The sequence below is a fragment of the Manis javanica genome, chromosome X, assembly GCF_040802235.1.
Source record: "Manis javanica isolate MJ-LG chromosome X, MJ_LKY, whole genome shotgun sequence".
NCBI classification, from domain to species: domain Eukaryota; kingdom Metazoa; phylum Chordata; class Mammalia; order Pholidota; family Manidae; genus Manis; species Manis javanica.
This window is the reverse complement of record NC_133174.1, coordinates 60,382,597-60,403,254: the sequence shown is the minus strand read 5'-3', so window position 1 is coordinate 60,403,254 and position 20,658 is coordinate 60,382,597. Positions and strand designations below refer to the sequence as shown.

The following is a 20,658-nucleotide window of genomic DNA, read 5'->3' as shown; positions in this document are numbered from 1 at the left end:
CTTTTCCTCCTGTTATACTAATTTCTATCTTCTCCTCCTCTGCCCTTCCCAACCTCTTGGTTGATATCTTAATCACCAGGGTACCATACTTCTACTACATCCACCAGAAAAATCATAGCCCCAGGACAATTTTATGGTATGCATTTTCCAGTCCTATACCTGGCCTGCTAATGTCTACTGGGAAAAAATCACAAAAATGAGCAGAGTGGTAGCACTGTAAATCCACAGTCTCCAACTTACCTAGGCCCCCAATGCCTCCTGTTAGTCCTTGTTCTTATTGTTAGCACTTTCGTTCTTCTTATCCACTGTTCCAAACCTTTGTTTTCAAACCCCACCCCTTGTTTTCAGCCTCCTTCTTGGTCTGCTACGTCATGCTGGATAATCTTAATATTCTGATCTTTGTCATTTCCCACCCCTTCCCCACAATCTTACTTATATCTTCACTCATCCTTGCCTCTCTTTCTCCAGTCTCAGAAAAGGCATTTCTTCTCCTCTTCAAGGCCAACTCTGCCCTCTGTTGCTTGATCCTATCCTCTTCTCTACCCTTCTTAGAAACCTACTCTTTCCTGTAATCTTCAAGCTCTTCCTCTCTGTTGGTTGTGATTTTCAGTTCCATTGACATGTTCTTCTCCCTCTCGTTATCCCATCCTTCCTTTCTCATCAAACTGCCACTTCATTTTTTCCCATTCTTTCTGTAGTCCTTTACAGTCCAGCTTATTACTCCTTGGCAAATGCATTTGCTTAAATGGTTGCCAAACTCAGTAGATATTTTTCAATCCATATCTTAGTGGATTTTTCTATTTCATTTATTTTCTATCTTTCTGAAAACTCTTAACTCCCATGTCTTCTGTGATACTATACTCTCATGGGTCTCCTTCAACCTAAACTTTGCAATTTTCTAACTCATTCTGGGCTTCCTCTTCTATTTGCCTTTTAACTGTTGGTGTTCCTTGGAGTTCTCTCCATAGCCCACTGCTCTTCTAACTCAGAATATTTGTTCTTGTTGCTCAGCCTCCTCCTATTCCAAACCTTTTCCCTTTTCCTGCCTCCCACTTTGTTCCTCTCAGAAGATGATCTCACCTCCTATCCTGTAGAGAAAATATAGGCCACAAGACAAAAACCTTTTACTCCCACCCCCAGGCTTTTCTTCCTCTGCCCATTTCTTATATGTTGAAATTTCTCAAGGTTATATTCTGGTTATACTCTTCTCTTCTCTATATAATCTCCTTGACCCACCTTATCTCTTTCTATGCTAATGACTTCTGAATCTATATCAATGTCCTTTAAGACAGCCCCACTTGGATGTCTCACATGCACTTTGAAGTTAGCATGTGTAAAATCAGTTTCATCCTCCTGGTACTACGTCATCCATAACTGCTCTTCTCCCTATGCGCCTATGTCATTATATGGCATACCATTCTCTCAGTTAAACAGATAAACACCTGGGAAATGATTTTCAATTTCTTCTCCTCTCTCACCTTCTACATTCAGTAAGTTAACAAGTCCTGCTTTCTTTACCTCCTAAGTAATTCTGAAATCCATCTAGATCTCTCTAGTACCAATGTCATCATCCTAATACAGGTAATCAGCATCCCTCCCATACATTACTACAATAACTTTTTAAGTGGTCTCCCTGTCTTTAGTCTAGGCCTACTGCAGTATATCAGTTTATTCTTTAATCATCAACATGTTTTTTTAAGATGCAGATATGGGTTTGTTATTCCCTGAATTACAATTCTGCAGGGGTCTCCCATAGCCAGCCTCCTAAACCTCCTTAACATGGCTTATAAGGCTGTTTGTGATCGAATATCTGTCCTTGTCTCCAGTGTCATTTCTCACCATTGCTCCTTCACCCTCCATGCTCCAGCTGTAAAGAACTTTTGGTAATTCTTAAATCTGCCTTGTTCTCTGTGGCCCTTGAGCCTTTGTCTGTGCTATTTCTTCTGTCTGGAACAAATTCTCCCTCACTTTTGCTTTGACCTTTGCCAGATTATTTCCTGTGTAGCCCTCTTGAAGGACCCAATGTCAGTGTCATTTTCCCTAGGGATCATTTCTATCTTTGTATCCCTAGCATTTGGAAGTGCCTAGCACATAGGTGGTACCAAATAAGCATTTTCTAAATGTTTTATAAAGCATGCAGTAAACAGAAAGCTGAGTTGTTGGGGTTGAAAGTATTTCTGGAGCCCCAGAGTGTTGTTCAATTGCCTCTCCTCAGTGTCCTCTACTCCAACTACCAACTGCATTATCCTCTTCAGAAACCTGATTGCCAGTAGAGTGCAGTTTGGAAACTGTTACCCAAGGATGAAATATAAAATCCTTAGAGCAACACATATGACCTTCATGATGCTCTAGCCTCTGTCTACCTTTCCAGATTCTTTTCTGTACTCTGAAAGGTATTTCATGCTGCAATAATATTGAAGTATACAGAGTCATCCCATCCACACTGACACACACACACACACACACACACACACACACACACACACAAATGTTCTTTTTCATTATCATGCTTTATAATCATTTTGGACCTACCTAAAATACCTTCCTGCATTCCTGTTCCCTTCTTTCCCCTAACTAACTTATTCATTCTTTAAAACTCACGTTAGATATCAAGTCTTTCAAGCAAACCTTTTCTGAAATCACCTCCTACAAACTCTGCACTAGATAGGTGTCACTCTTGGGTGATCTTATAATGTTTCATGTGAATCTGTATTTACCTAACAGAGTATTTTCTAATCAGTTTGTATGCTTCAGTCCCATTACACTGTGAGCTCCTTGAGGAAGAAACTAACTTATTCATCTCAATATCCCTAGTGCCTAGCCTAATACATCATCCATTTAGGTGCTTAGTACATATTTATTAATGAATGAATGGATGACCACGTGTGTTTCCCTGGACTCTTCTCAACCCACTACCATTCTTCTTCTATGCATTTTATCTGTAGAATCTATTGTTTTTTGTTTGTTTGTTTTTTGAGAGGGCATCTCTCATATTTATTGATCAAATGGTTGTTAATAATAGTAAAATTCTATATAGGGGACTCAATGCACAATCATTAATCAACCCTAAGCCTAATTCTCAACAGTCTCCAATCTTCTGAAGCATAATGAACAAGTTCTTAGATGGTGAACAAGTTCTTACCTAGTGAATAAGTTCTTACATGGTGAACAGTGCAAGGGCAGTCATATCACAGAAACTTTTGGTTTTGATCACGCATCATGAACTATAAACAATCAAGTCAGATATGATTATTCATTTGATTTTTATATTTGATATATATGTGAATCCCACATTTCTCCCTTATTATTATTATTTTTTTTTAATAAAATGCTGAAGTGGTAGGTAGATGCAAGATAAAGGTAGAAAACATAATTTAGTGCTGTAAGAGGGCAAATGTAGATGATCAGGTCTATGCCTATAGACTAAGTATTAATCCAAGCTAGACAAGGGCAACAAAAGAACATATGGGATGTGAAGAGTTCCCAGGAATGTGTTGTTTTAATTTGTCCGATTTTTCTCAAACTATTCAAATTCAGTTAGACAATATCCATCATATTATTGATAAGTTTTCACAAATGCCTAGGGTACCTAACTGGTTCTCTTGGTTTCACTGGATATGGCTGGTAATTATAGGTCTGCTTTTGTTATGTATCTGTATTCCTATTCTGTTAGTGTGTGTACGCAATTTAATTAGTAGTTTGTTAAAACCTATACATACTTATGTTACTCTACAAGAAGTTATATCAAAGAAATAATCAATCTTCCCAAGTTTTCTTCCGTCTGCTACTTCTATAGCTCTTCTTCCTTCCTAATTACAACCCTTTAGTAGAATTCATGCCTCATATCGAAAATTACCAAGTAGCATAATTCTTCCAAGTGGTACAGATACCTCAAGACAAATGCTGGGCATAGAAGCCACAGGGCATAAATCTGCAAAGAAGTAAAAAGCTAACCTTTTCAAAGAATATTGCTTCTCTCTCACTTACCAAATTTACATTTCCCTGTATGGCCCCGGAAGACGGCTGGTTAGCCAGAGACAGGTAAGATTCCTCAAGGGAGGAACAACCTAAGACAGGCACAGTCACAGGGGGGCCATCAGGTGAGAAATTGGGGATCAACAGAGGTGAGGCTTAGAACCTCACCCCCCCTGTTTTGAGAGAAATCTTCTGCATCCAAGAATCTATTATTTTCATGTTTTGTATATATCATTGTCATGTTTTGAATCTATCATTTTCATGTTTTCATTTATAAGTAATCAAGATTGTGTTATGTCCCGGGAACTCTGTAGTCACCATATCCTGCATATCCTGCCCCACACAACAGCAACACAGCACCATGAGGTTCCCACAGTAGAAAAATACACCAGAGATAATGGCAGAAAAAAGCAAAGTAGCACTCTGTTAACTAGGCTTTTGCCTCAAAAATTCAACATAAAGAATACTGGTAAGCTGGAATCAACCAAGCGGTACCTTCTTTTTCCCATAAGCCCAATTCACCACATCTACCAGCACTAAAGGAGGAGGAATATGTTGCATGTTTGCCCTTCATGCTTAGTGTCAAGCCAGCAGAGCCCCCAGTCAGATTAGTGTTTCTCAGCCAGGTATCTGTCCTATAGAGGAGCTGGTCTGACCTCTTTCCTTGTAAATATGATTTACCACTTCAGAGACATGAGTGTAAGAGGAAGAAAAAAGGAGGTGTCCAGGCTTGACAGGCTCTGAATCTAGAGGATTTTTATCCCCATTCCCCCATCCTCCAAAAACAACCACATACAATTTCAACTATGGTACCTCAGTTCTTTCTCACAAGTTTACCTTGCCTTCTACCATTCTCTAGCTATGGAACAATTCTTATCATTAGGGTACTCTTTATTACCCTCATAATCCTGACTCTGGTCTTAAGGGTAGAGATATGAAAGAGCCTTGGGGAATCAACTTTTACTAAAGCTATAAGACATCACATGTTGGATATTTTGTTCCTATTTAAACATGAAATCCCAGATATAAAGATAGTGTGTCATTCTCTAGGAACACATAACTGCTTAGTCAAAAAGCAGAATCTAATCTGGTCATGAAATCTTTTTTCCCTTTCCATTTAGATAATATTGTTGTGTACGTGATCTTTGTTTCATCAAAGTTTCTCAATAACTGTTGTTAATTACCTACCCTTCCTTTCTCTTCCCTTCAAAGGAAATTATATGACTTGAGAGATTTTTAGGTTCCTATTAAAGTAAAATTTTCTGTTCACCTCATCTTCTTTCTTTCTTTCCTATAGTTTCCATTCTAGCTGAGACAGAAGAAATCAAAGCCATTTTGAAGGACAAGGGAATTGATGTGGAGACCATTGCCGAGGTGTACCCCATCAGAGTACAACCAGCTCGTATTCTCAGCCACATTTATGCCAGCCTAGGTAAGGAGATTGGCCAGCCTGCTAATACTAAAAGCATTATTTGATACAAGCTGGTTTCTTTCCTCTTTTCCTTTTTTTTTTTGATCTTGTATTGCTTTATTAAAATGGATCTGAAAAGGAATTTAGAATCTCTGGAATCTAAGTTTCTATATATCCTGAGCAAGCTTGCTAAATATAGGTGGCTTTATGAACTCTTTGATACATAGGGCATGACTGATACCAGACAATGTTACATCTTCATTCCAAGTGTGTGCTTAACTAACATGTTCCCCCCTCTCTTGGGACCTGTATTTCTGTTTTGAATGCATGCTAATCATATGTAGAGTAATTGCCAAGGAATTTGTTTTTAGGTACTTCTATTCTTCATCATGTAGTGAACTCATTGACAGTATAAAAAATTCCACTTCATAATCTAATACTTGTTTTTAATTAGTACTCAATTTCTATTCAATTTGCTCAACTTAGTGATAGGCACATTAAACCAATTACAAATTATGTATGTACACAGTTATTACACATTTCACATTAAACAAACTATTATACTGTTAACTAAAAAAAGGATATGCAAGATTTCTGAACTTGGAATGCTGAATAGTGACCCCTGAAGATATCCAGAGCCCAAAATACATCCAGGTCCTAATTCCTGGAACGTTTATATGGCAAAAGAGACTTTGCAGGTATTATTAAATTAAGGAGCTTAAAATGAGGGGGATTATCCTGGATTATCCAGTTGGACCCTAAATATAATCACAAGTGTCCTTATAAAAGGAAGACAGAGGGAGATCAGATTATCTATACAAGTAGGAGATAGGAGGATGGAAATAAGGTATTGGAGTGACGCAGCTATGAGCCAGATTTCCAAGGAATGCCCACAGCTTCTAAAAGTTGGAATTGGCAAGGAACAGATTCTCCCCAGGAGCTTCCAGAAGAAACCAGTCCTGCTGACACCTTGATTTTGCTTTTAGTCCTGTAATATTCATTTTGGACTTCTGACCTCCAAAACTGTAAGAGAATAAATACGTTGTGGACAAAAATTCATTTAAGTCACCTTGAAATAAAGATGAAATTTTATTTGAGCCTCCCTGAGGACTTCTAAGTGCAGAAACATTAAGTCCCATGGATAAGAGAAATATTTCAAGGAGTCCAAGTTTTAAGATCATTTTTATATCCTCAGGGAGACATGCAAGAAAGACAGAATTTCAAAAAGGATACATTCCATAAAATATGCCATGCTAAAAGAAGGGTTGGGGTCCATATACATCTTGGCACCAAAGGGCATTAAGGGGAAGGGCAAACATTCTCACTTATCTTACATCCTTGAGCAGGAATCTGACAGCAAAGGAGAACAGATGTGGTGATACATACTTGCTTTTAGCTTTTAACTTGGCTTTAATTAACAGATGTTAATAGAGTTAGAAAATTTAAGTTTTCAGGGGAGGCCATAATGAGACTCCCAGAGTCAATGAAACTTTCAGTACTTAGGCCTTAGAAATCTTTTTGGTGGTCCCTAATACAGTGGTCAGTTTTCTTTATTTAATGTGCTGTTTTAAGCCACTAAGTTTGTAATAATTTGTTACAGCAGAAATAGGAAAGTAATACAGATTTTGGTACTAGAAAATGATATGATGCTGTAAGAAATTCCTAAAAATGTGGAAGTGGCTTTGGAATCAAGTATTGGGTAGAAGCTGATAGAATTTTGAGTCACACAGCAGAAAAAGTCTAGACTGCCTCAAACAAACTGTTGGTAGAAATATGGATTCTAAAGGACTAAGCAGGAAATGAGGAACATGTTATTAGAAACTTGAGGAGAAGGATTCTTGTTATACAGTGGCAGAAAGCTTATGAGCTGAATGGCATTTTATAATTTTGTCAGAACTATAAGTGATGAACTTGGATATTTAGCTGAGGAGATTTTCAAGCAAAATATTGAAATCATGCCTGGTTTTTTTTTCTTGCTTCTTATAGTAAAATGCAAGAGGAAAGAAGTAAGTTGAGGAAAGAAAAATAAAGCAAAAAGAACCAGGACTTGACATTCTCAGCCTGTCCACATTGGAAAAGATAACAAAATTAGGAGATCTGCTATCAGGAAAGCATGCTCTGGGAAAAAAGTCAAGGGAGTAGCTGGACAACCTTTTGCTAGTGCTTTGGAAAGAGCAAAAGATCAGAGTATTCACATAGAGAGTTCTTTGAAGAGATTAGGTCTGTGACTCATGGATCCCCTCAACCATCTCACAGAATCTAGGAACAATGATGGGATAATCCAGGAAAGAACTTGATGAGAACCCTCTTGTCTAATAATGTGAACCCCTCTGACATACATGCAGTACTCACAAGGTTTTTGAGAATGTTATACAGCAGAAACACTGCCAACTTGGACTAGAAGGCAGAGGGAGAGATCAAGATATAAGCAGTGTTGGAATTACAAAATTCTGTAGTCAAGAAGCAGGCTGATAAAACTACTCAGTGGCAAACAAGGACTAGCCTTCGAGAAAAAGGAAGGGTGACTTCAAGGGAGGTGACTTGGGCTCAGAGGTAGAGCCTCAAGCCTACCATGCCTTGAAACCTGATGGAGTTTACCCAGTTGGATTTCAAAATTGCTTGGGGCTGCTGACTCCTTTATTTCTTCCATTTTCTCCTTTGTGGGAGGACTCTCCCAGGAGACTCCAGAAGAAACCAACCCTGCTGACATCTTAATTTTGACTTTACCTCATAATAGCCATAAGGCTCATTTTGGACTTCTGACCTCCAAAACTAAGAGTATAAATGTGTGTTGTTTTAAGCCACAAGTTTGCTATAGCACCAATGGAAAAATAATATAATCTTAAAACAAGACACAAAGGGGTAAATTTGTAAAGATTGCATCTTAGAGAGTGGATTGCAACTTACCAACCCAAAGCCTACTTTGTGTATATGAGTGTGGGAGTACTTTTTGTGTATAAATGTGTGTGTGTGTGTGTGTGTGTGTGTGTGTGCATTTTTTCTTCACCAAGAATGGTCTGTTAGTAATTACAGTCAAGCCAAATCTGGTCTAGCTCAAAACCAGACTCCTCTTTTTACTGACACCTACTCCAGACAGTCAGTTTCTATGGCAGTTATGTAAATCCAAATTGTGAGGAATCAACCAAGGAGGAGAAAACCAACAGTCAAAGCTGACTTTTCTCTGGCTCTCCTAGGCACCCATATTTTATGCCAACAAGACCTGAACTCCCAGAGCTATTAACACTGCATACGTCTTTAGAAATACACAGATTTCCCCCTCTCTTCCATCCTAGCTATAATGTAGGAATTCCCTTTTCTTTTCAATTCAAGTGCAAGGTTGGAATTTCCTAAAGAAACTGTAAAAATATAAACACAAATTTATACTTGAAACCAATAGAATATTGTATATCAACTACACTTCAATTTAAAAAAGATATAAACACACAGGACTTAACAAGTTTGTTTCAGATCCTAATTAATTTCTAAAATCCAGCCACAAATTAGCTTGACTGTTATAAAATACTGAGCCCCTGGTCTCCTTCCCTTTTTCAACTTTACCCCAGGAAAATGCCAAGTCAAGACTCTGAAACTTCTGAGACTGATTAAGCTTGATACTTTACTAGGTGGGATGGGTACCTCAGTCCTTCCCAGAACCTGCTTTCTGTTTTTTATTTCCTTGGCCATTCCCTCTAGTCTCAGAATGTAAGGTGCTCCTAGTCTCCACATGCCAGTCCACTAGCACTAAAGCCCTTGACATAAGGAAGATATTTCTCTATCTGGCCCAAATTGTACACCCTGAGAATTAGTTGACCTTGTAATCACCTTCTCTGCCCCCTTAGAAGTCTCTATGGTTGGGGGTTCATGCAAGTCATATTGGTACCTTTGACCTAGTTATCTCTGGCTGTCACTCAGAAGTTGCAGGTTAATTTTACCCTTTACTTCTTCACAGTCATTATTCTAAACTCAACATAATCTCACTAGGATATAGGTAACTTCCAAGCTGTGGGCTATCATTCCTGGAATCTACCTGCTTCACATCAAATCTCTCCAACAAGAAGAAGCAAAGTCCTACTGATTAATTTTTCACAGCCTACACTCTGTTTTAGGCCTCTTACTAAGTTATTTCCCTGCCAAAGGAAATAAGGACTGATGGGTCTTGAGTTTAATTAATGACCAAACATTTCCAGGACCCAAGTAACTAGATATATTTATTTTCTAAATATGCTCCTTTATTGGCTTCATTCATTCATTTCTTTAATAAGGACTTGTTACTCACTTATTGTGTACCAGGCACTGGGCTAGATGCTGTGGGAAACAGACATAACCAAATATGGTACCATCTTATAAATGTTTTAACGATGGTGTTATGGACAAAGTACAGAAGAAATGATAGATTTGCCTGAGAATGTCAAGAAAGGCATGATTTGATGACTTACTAAAAGACTCACTCTTCAAAATGCTATTTTAGAAACAATTTCACAGTAACAGAATTGCTTTAAGCATACATTGAATGGAAGCTGTAATTCCACCAAAGAAAAAGGGATATTGGTTCACCAAGAGTGTTCATTTATATGTTAACTAAATGGAATCCTCTACCTCACTTTAACCATTCAGTATTTCATGTATTTCAGTTCCATAATATTCTTTAAATTTTCTTAAATTACAAGGTTAATTACTATAGGAACCTAAGAAATAAATATTAAACTCAAATATTTATAGAATGCTAATTATTTTTTAATTTGTTAGTACACATAGATACACATTCATAGTTATATGTAGTGTGTACATATTTACTTGTGTTCTATTTTTTTACTTATTCTTTCATATATTTGCACATATTAAAAGAGCTATGTATTACTCCATCAAATTGAAGTAATTGTTCCCTTATTATTCAGTACGTGAATTGTTTCCAACATTTTTATCCTTCTAGGAATGCCTTTGTATATGCATCCATACATATACCCCTGTATCCTTGGAGTATATTCTCAGAAAAGGGATTCTGGATAAAGAGTATGAACAGTATTGTAGCTCTTGTCACACATTGCCAGATTATTCTTTAAAAAGACCAACCAGACAAGAGGGATTAAAGATGGTGGCGGAAGAGGAGAGACAGAGGCTTCTTCCTAAAACTGGATACAATTAGAAAATTTAATTGGCACAACTAATCCTGAGAGACAAACAGGAAAGAGGACGGCATCAGACAGCACACACCTGGAGAAAAGAGTAGGCCCCACAGAATGGGCTAACGTACTAGAGCTGTGGCTCCCAAGCCCTTCCCCCACTCCAGCTCACCAAGAGGAGGAAGAGAGATGGAGCAGGGAGGGAGTGGAAGGCTCGGGACTGCTGAATACCTAGCTCTGGAGATCTGCTCTGGGAGCACAAACCTACATTTCATGGTGCTTTCATGAGACTCACATAACTACCGGGTTGGAAAGTTAATATAGGCAGAGTTCCTGGGGAGACTGGGATCCCGGCCGCTTGTGGAAAGCAGGGATCCATCTCCAGGTGCTCTGGGACAAAAACTTACACCTGTGTGCCCGGCCCACTGGTTCAGGCAGTGGAGACAGGCACAGCAGCCAGGTGGTGGAGAACAGCTCTTTCCTCCCCCCAGGCACCCATACCGCTCCCCTCCAACACCCTACATTGCCTCAGGGGCTGAGCAGCTCCAGAACAGAGCTTCTAGACACTAGAGGGCACCATATACAAACATGAAATGCCAAAGGAACCTTGTCCAGAGTAAAATTATTAATACAACTCCCGAGAAATATTTAAATGATATGGACCTCGTGACTCTTCCTGAAAGGGAGTTCAAAATAAAAATCATCAACATTCTAATGGAGGTACAGAATGACATCCAAGAACTCAGGAATGAATTCAGGTTGGAGATCCAATTGTTGAAAAGCACGATGGAGGGTATTAAAAGCAGGTTGGATACAGTGGAGGAGACAATAAATGAAACAGAAACTAGAGAAGGGGAATACAAAGAAGCTGAGGCACAGAGAGAAAAAAGGATCTCTAAGAATGAAAGAATATTGAGAGAACTGTGTGACCAATCCAAGCAGAACAATATTTGCATTATAGGGATACAAGAAGAAGAAGAAGAGAGAGAAAGGGATAGAAAATGTCTTTGAGGAGGTAGTTGCTGAAAACTTCCCCGATCTGGGGAAGGACATAGTCTCTCAGACCATGGAGATCCACGGATCTCCCAACACAAGTGAGACAAGGAAGAAAACACCAAGACACATAGTAATTAAAATGGGAAAGATCAAGGATAAGGACAGACTGTTAAAAGCAGCCAGAGGCAGAAATAAGATCACATACAAAGGAAATCCCATCAGGTTAACATCAGACTTCTCAGCAGAAACCTTACAGGCCACAAGGGAGTGGCATGATGTATTTAATGCCATGAAGCAGAAGGGCCTGGAACCAAGATTACTTTATCCAGCAAGATTATCATTTAAATTTGAAGGAGGGATTAAACACTTTCCAGATAAGCAAAAGCTGAGAGAGTTTACGTCCCACAAACCATCGCTACAGTCTATTCTGGAGGGACTGCTATAGATGGAAGTGTTCCTAAGGTTGGATACCTGTCACCAGAGGTAGTAAAACCATGGTAGGGAGGGTGGAGCAGCTGATTGTGAGGCAAATGCAAAATTAAAAAGACTATCCCCAATGTCAATCAAGGGATAGACAATAAGTACAGAATATGATACCTAATATAGAAAGAATGAAGGAGGAAGAAAAAGGAGGAGAAATAGAAAAGAACCTTTAGATTGTGTTTGTAACAGCATACTAAGTGAGTTAAGTTAGACTCTTAGATAGTAAGGAAAGTAACCTGGAACCATTGGTAACCATGAATCTTAAGCCTGAAATGGCAATAAGTACATACCTATCGATAATCACCCTAAATGTAAATGGACTGAATGCACCAAACAAAAGACATAGAGTCACTGAATGGATAAAAAAACAAGACCCATCTATATGCTGCTTACAAGGGACTCACCTCAAACCCAAAGACATGCACAGACTAAAAGTCAAGGGATGGAAAAAGATATTTCATGCAAACAGTAGGGAGAAAAAAGCAGGTGTTGCAGTACTAGTATCAGACAAAATAGACTTCAAAACAAAGAAAGTAACAAGAGATAAAGAAGGACGTTACATAATGATAAAGGGCTCAGTCCAACAAGAGAACATAACCATTATAAATATATATGCACCCAACACAGGACCACCAGCATATGTGAAACAAATGCTAACAGAACTAAAGGAGAAAATAGAATACAATGCATTCATTTTAGAAGACTCCAACACACAATTCACACCAAAGGACAGATCCACCAGACAGAAAATAAGTAAGGATACAGAGGCACTGAACAACACATTAGAACAGATGTACTAATAGACATCTATAGAACTCTACACCCAAAAGCAACAGGATACACATTCTTCTCAAGTGCACATGGAACATTCTCCATAATAGACCACATACTAGGCCACAACAAGAGCCTCAGTAAATTTAGAAAGATTAAAATTCTACCAACCAACTTTTCAGACCACAAATGTATAAAACTAGAAATAAATGACAACAAAAAGGCTCACAAGCACATCGAGGCTTAACAACATGCTTCTAAATAGTCAATGGATCAACAACCAAATTAAAATGGAGATCCAGCAATATATGGAAATAAATGACGAAAACACAAAGCTGCAACTTCTGTGGGACGCAGTGAAAGCAGTCTTAAGAGGAAAGTATATAGCAATCCAGGCATATTTAAAGAAGGAAGAACAAACCCAAATGAACAGTCTAATGTCACAATTATCAAAATTGGAAAAAGAAGAACAAATGAGGACTAAAGTCAGCAGAAGGATGGACATAATAAAGAGAGAAGAAATAAACAAAATTGAGAGGAATAAAACAATAGAAAAAATCAATGAAGCCAAGAGCTGGTTCTTTGAGAAAATAAACAAAATGGATAATCCTCTAGCCAGACTTATTAAGAGAAAAAGGGAATCAACACACATCAACAGAATCAGAAATGAGAAAGGAAATATCACGATGGACCCAGCAGAAATACAAAGAATTATTAGAGACTACTATGAAAACCTATATGCTAACAAGCTGGAATACCTAGGAGAAATGGACAACTTCCTAGAAAAATACAACCTTCCAAGACTGACAAAGGAAGAAACACAAATCTAAACAAACCAATTACCAGCAAAGAAATTGAGGCAGTAATCAAAAAACTACCCAAGAAAATAAAAAACCCAGGCCAGATGGATTTACCTTGGAATTTTATCAGACATTTAGAGAAGACATAATACCCATTCTCCTTAAACTTTTCCAAAAAATAGAAGAGGAGGGAATACTCCCAAACTCATTCTATGAAGCCAACATCACCCTAATACCAAAACCAGGCAAAGACCCAACCAAAAAAGAAAATTACAGACCAATATCCCTGATGAATGTAGATGGAAAACTACTCAATAAAATATTAGCAAACTGAATTTAAAAATATATCAAAAGGATCATACACCACGACCAAGTGGGATTCATCCTAGGGATGCAAGGATAGTACAACATTCGAAAATCCATCAACATCATCCACCATATAAACAAAAAGAAAGACCAAAAACACATGACCATCTCCATAGATGGTGAAAAAGCATTCAACAAATTCAACATCCATTCATGATAAAAACTCTCAGCAAAATGGGTATAGAGGGCAAGTACCTCAACATAATAAAAGTCATATATAATAAACCCAGAGCCAATATCATACTGAAGAGTGAAAAGCTGAAAGCTTTTCCTCTGAGATCTGGAACAAGACAGGGATGCCCCCTCTCCCCACTGTTATTCAACATATTACTGGAGGTCCTAGCCACAGCAATTAGACAAAATTAAGAAATACAAGGAATCCAGATTGGTAAAGAAGAAGTCACACTGTCACTATTTGCAGATGACATGACATTGTACATAGAAAACCCTAAAGACTCCACTCGAAAACTACTGCAACTGATATTGGAATACAGCAAAGTTGCAGGATACAAAATTAACACACAGAAATCTGTGGCTTTCCTATACACTAACAGTGAACCAATAGGAAGAGAAATCAGGAAAACAATTCCATTCACAATTGTATCAAAAAGAATAAAATACCTAGGAATAAACCTAACCAAAGAAGTGAAAGACCTATAGCCTGAAAACTACAAGACACTCTTAAGAGAAATTAAAGAGGACACTAACAAATGGAAGCTCATCCCATGCTCCTGGCTAGGAAGAAATAATATCGTCAAAATGACCATCCTGCCCAAAGCAAAAGATAGATTCGATGCAATCCCTATCAAATTACCAAGCATTCTTCAATGAACTGGAACAAATAGTTCAAAATTCATATGGAACTGTCAAAGACCCCGAATAGCCAAAGCAATCCTGAGAAGGAAGAATAAAGTGGGGGAGGGATCTCACTCCCCAACTTCAAGCTCTACTACAAAGCCACAGTAATCAAGACAATTTGGTATTGGCACAAGAACAGAGCCACAGACCAGTGGAACAGAATAGAGACCCCAGACGTTAACCCAAGCATATATGGCCAATTAATATACAATAAAGTAGCCATGGACATACAATGGGGAAATGACAGTCTCTTCAACAGATGGTGCTGGCAAAACTGGACAGCTACATGTAAGTGAATGAAACTGGATCACTGTCTAACCTGATACACAAAAGTATACTCCAAATGGATCAAAGACCTGAATGTAAGTCATGAAACCATAAAACTCTCAGAAAAAAACAGAGACAAAAATCTCATGGACATAAACATGAGTGACTTCTTCATGAACATATCTCTCCGGGCAAGGGAAACAAAGACAAAAATGAGCAAGTGGGACTATATCAAGCTAAAAAGCTTCTGTACAGCAAAGGACACCATCAATAGAACTAAAAGGCATCCTACAGTATGGGAGAACATATTCTTAAATGACAGATCCGATAAAGAATTTACATCCAAAATATATAAAGAGCTCACATGCCTCAACAAACCAAAAGCAAATAATCCAATTAAAAAATGGGCAAGAAGCTGAATAGACAGTTCTCTAAAGAAGAAATCCATATGGCCAACAGGCACGTGAAAAGATGTTCCACATCGCTAGTCATCAGAGAAATGCAAATTAAAACCACAATGAGATATCACCTCACACCAGTAAGGATCACCATCATTAAAAAGACAAACAACAACAAATGTTGGTGAGGTTGTGGAGAAAGGGGAACCCTCCTACACTGCTGGTGGGAATGTAGTCTAGTTCAACTATTGTGGAAAGCAGTATGGAGATTCCTCAGAATGCTCAAAATAGAAATACCATTTGACCCAGGAATTCCACTTCTAGGAATTTACCCTAAGAATGCAGCAGTCCAGTTTGAAAAAGACAGATGCACCCCTATGTTTATCGCTGCACTATTTACAATAGCCAAGATATGGAAGCAACCTAAGTGTCCATCAGTAGATGAATTGATAAAGAAGATGTGGTACATATACACAATGGAGTATTACACAGCCATAAGAAAAAAACAGATCCTACCATTCACAACAACATGGATGGAGCTAGAGGGTATTATGTTCAGTGAAATAAGCCAGGCAGAGAAGGACAAGTACCAAATGATTTCACTCATATGTGGAGTATAAGAACAAAGGAAAACTGAAGGAACAAAACAGCAGCAGAATCATAGAACCCAAGAATGGACTAATAGTTACCAGAGGGAAAGGGACTGGGGACAATGGGTGGGAAGGGAGGGATAAGGGTGGGGAAAAAGAAATAGGACATTACAATTAGCATGTATTGTGCGTGGGGGGCACTGGGAGGGCTGTGCAACACAGAGCAGACAAGTAGCGATTTTACAGCATCTTACTACGCAGATGGACAGTGACTGTGAAGGGGTGCGTGGGGGGGACTTGGTGAAGGGGGGAACCTAGTAAATATAATGTTCTTTCTGTAATTGTAGATTAATGATACCAAAATAAAAATAAATAAATAAATAAAAATAAATAAATAAATCTAGGAGTTTAGAGGTCATAACTGAGGATAATACTGCAGGTTGGTCTCACTCTACTGCATGGGGTGCTAATGACAAAGACACCTTGGCAAGAGCCATGGAAGTAGACTGTGTAGAAAGGAGTTCACATGGCAGGCCTGAGAATGCTCTCCTCAGAAAGGCCTACTCATAAGATTAGCTCTTGGCTGTCATCTAGGAACTTGGATTTGGGGAGGATTCCACCATCTTCTTAATAATAAGGGTGATCTACTGTGTCTAAACTGTGCAAATAGTACAGCTTACACTGAATACCTGCTTTCCTTCTGAGAGTTTGGAGTTTTGGTACATGCTAGGCAGAGGGTAGCTATGTGACCAGAACCTCCTAAAAATGAACTTAATAAGCTTCCTCAGTAGACAGTCTTTCTCATGTGTTCTCAGGATTTTATGCTGGAGGAATTAAGTGTGTCCTGTGTAATTCCACTAGGTGAGGACTCGGGAGCTTGTGCCTAGTTTCCTCTGGACTTCGCATTACACACCTTTTTTCTTTGCTGGTTTTGTTTGTATGCTTTTGTTATTATAAACCTTAGTCATTAGTGTGGTTATGTGCCAAGTCCTGTGAATCCTAGTGAGTCACCAAAACTGGAGACAATCTTTGGGACCTCCAACATAGCAAGAATGTTCATAGAAACTTTATTTATAATAACAAAAACCGGGCAAAAAAACTCAAATGTCCATTAACAAGTGAGTGGATAAATAATGATACATTCATACACTGGAATATTATATAGCAATGAAAAAAATGGGTGGATTCTATATATAACAACATGGATAAATCTCATAGACATAATGTTGAGTGACAGAAACCAGATGCAAAAAGATTTATATTGTATAATTCTATTAATATAAAACTCAAATATTGACAACTCCTACTTGTTTATGGTGATTGAAGTTTAAATGGTGGTTAACTGGGAGCTGGGGTACCTTATCAAATTGGAGGGGGCACAAGGGAGGCTTCTGCAGTGCTGGTAATGTTCCATATGTTGATTTGGGTTGTTTGTTTACTTTTTAAAAATACATCAATTTTTTTTTTTTGAGAGGGCATCTCTCATATTTATTGATCAAATGGTTGTTAACAACAATAAAATTCAGTATAGGGGGGTCAATGCTCAATGTACAATCATTAATCCATCTCAAGTCTAATTCTCATCAGTCTCCAATCTTCTGAAGCATAACGAACAAGTTCTTACATGGTGAACGAATTCTTACATAGTGAATAAATTCTTACATGGTGAACAGTACAAGGGCATTCATCACAGAAACTTTTGGTTTTGATCATGCATTATGACCTATAAACAATCAGGTCAAATATGAATATTCGTTTGATTTTTGTACTTGATTTATATGTGGATCCCACATTTCTCCCTTTATTATTATTATTATTTTTATTTTTAATAAAATGCTGAAGTGGTAGGTAGATGCAAGATAAAGGTAGAAAACATAGTTTAGTGCTGTAAGAGGGCAAATGTAGATGATCAGATGATCAGGTGTGTGCCTATGGACTAAGTATTAATCCAGGCTAGACAAGGGCAACAAGACATCCACGGATGCAGAAGATTTCTCTCAAAGCAGGGAGGGGTGAGGTTCTGAGCCTCACCTCTGTTGATCCCCAAATTCTCACCTGATGGCCCCCCTGCGACTGTGCCTGTCTTAGGTTGTTCCTCCCTTGAGGAATCTTACCCGTCTCTGGCTAACCAGTCATCTTCCGGGGCCATACAGGGAAATGTAAAATTGGTAAGTGAGAGAGAAGCCATATTGTTTGAAAAGGTTAGCTTTTTACTTCTTTGCAGATTTATGCCCTGTGGCTTCTATGCCCAGCACTTGTCTCGAGGTATCTTTACCACCTGGAGGAATTATGATACTCGGTAAATTCGATATGAGGCACGAATTCTATTTAAGGGTTGTAATTAGGAAGAAAGAAGAAAAGCTATAGATGTAGCATATGGAAGGAAACATGGGAGGATTGATTATTTCTTTGACATATCTTCTTGTAGAGTACCTTAAGTATGTATAGGTTTTACAACTACTAACTAATTTGCACACACATATTAACATAATAGGAATACGGTGACATAAACAAAGCAAATCTATAATTACCATCCATCGCCAGTGAAGTCAAGAAAACCATTTAGGCACCCTAGGCATTTGTGAAAATTTATGTATGATATGATGGATATTGTCCAACTGTACTTGAACAATCAGACAAATTAAAGCAGCCCATTTCTGGGATCTGTTCACATCCCATATGTTCTTTTAACCGTAGATAGTCTATAGTCATAAGATTTTGGAGTGCTACAACTTGCACCCCTCCCAACTCCTGGTTGAGTTCCAACAGTACAGATCTGGTCAAATTCATTGTCTCACTGTATGCACATGCCAGCCTAGACATCTCCCTCCTCATTCCTATGGCAAGTCCAGGAGATGGTGGGCTGGATGCAGCCACAACCGCAGCATCGTCCGGATCCCTGTGGAAACATTTTGATGATCATCCCCCTGGCACAAGTCCTCCAGAGAGTGCTGATGCCGGAAGCTCCTCCTCATATCGTATCTTAGTTCATTTTCTGGGTATCCAAGCTAGGCCTTGATCTTCTGCATAGAAACAAACAGAACCTTTGCCCACACTTTGACATGCCCTCTATACCACTGTGCAGAACTCATTGGAGGTCAGCACACAGTAACTGCTTTTTTTTTTTTTAAGAGAAAGGAATATTATCAGAAAAGAGTACCTCCATAGCTGATCATCTGACACCCTTTAAGTGATCAACATTAAGGATATTTAAAGCATGCGTTGATCTTTGATTTACCAATAGTTTTATCCTATCAAGGAGTAATCCCCCTTTTCTTTCTTTCTTTCTTTTTTTTTTAAATTTTTAATCTACACTTACATGAAGAATACTATGTTTACTATGCTCTCCCCTATATCAGGCCCCCCCTAACAACCACATTACGGTTACTGTCCATCAGCTTAGCAAAATGTAGAGTGACTACTTGTCCTCTCTGTGTTGTGCAGCCCACCCTCCCCTTTATCCCTCCCCCCCATGCATGCTAATCTTAATACCCCCTTCTTCTTCCCCCCCCCCTTATCCCTCCCTGCCCACCCATCCTCCCCAGTTCCTTTCCCTTTGGTACCTGTTAGTCCATTTTTGGGTTCTGTAATTCCGCTGCTGTTTTGTTCCTTCAGTTTTTCCTTTGTTCCTATACTCCTCAGATGAGTGAAATCATTTGGTATTTCTCTTTCTCCACTTGGCTTATTTCACTGAGCATAATACTCTCCAGCTCCATCCATGTTGCTGCAAATGGTTGGATTTTTTCACTTCTTATGGCTGAGTAGTATTCCATTGTGTATATGTACCACATCTTCTTTATCCATTCATCTACCGATGGACATTTAGGTTGCTTCCAATTCTTGGCTATTGTAAATAGTGCTGCGATAAACATAGGGGTGCATCTGTCTTTCTCAAACTTGATTGCTGTGTTCTTAGGGTAAATTCCTAGGAGTGGAATTCCTGGGTCAAATGGTAAAAAATACATCAATTTTTATATTTAAGATTCATTTACTTCATGTGTATTATGCTATAAGAAATTACCAAAAAAAGGTTCTAGTGTCCATTTGTGGATGAAAAAGTAAACAAAATGTGGTATGTACATAGAATGGAATATTATTTAGCCTTAAAAGAGAATAAAATTTTGACACATAATACAAAATGGAGAAACCTTGGAGACATTATGTTAAGTGGAATAAGCCAGTCACAAAAGGACAAATATTATATGACTCCACATATATAAAGTACCTAGGATAAGCAAATTCATCCAGACAGAAACGTGGTTTCCAGGGACTAGGGGGAGGGGCGCATGAGGAGTTATTGTTCAATGGGTACAGTTTCAGTTTGGGGAGATGAAAAAGTTCTGCAGATGGATGGTGGTAACAGTTGTACAATACTGTGAATGTATTTAATGCCACTGAACAATTAAGAATGGTTAAAATAGTAAGTTTTATGTTATACATATTTTACCATAATAAAAAGAAACAAAATAGTAGGAGCAGTGGCTAATCCTGGTTGTGTTATCAATCTCAGGTAAAATGTGTGCTTAACAGAGCAGACTTTAGAATACAGCCAAGGTACTGACAGTTCTCTGGTTCTGTTGTTAAGAGTGAAGCAACACTGACAATGTGGCATATTTGTTAAGT

At 38.4% G+C, this 20,658-nt stretch overlaps 1 protein-coding gene across 6 annotated transcripts in view; it reads left to right on the top strand.

Moving 5' to 3' along the window:
- PHKA1 (phosphorylase kinase regulatory subunit alpha 1) overlaps positions 1-20,658 on the top strand; it is a 177,051-nt gene that overhangs the window by 82,337 nt on the left and 74,056 nt on the right. For all 6 annotated transcript variants that reach the window (XM_073227881.1, XM_037002882.2, XM_037002881.2 and 3 more), the window contains one exon: positions 5,273-5,407. In XM_073227881.1, the coding sequence (XP_073083982.1) occupies positions 5,273-5,407 (135 nt within the window). The remainder of the gene's footprint in view (positions 1-5,272; positions 5,408-20,658) is intronic.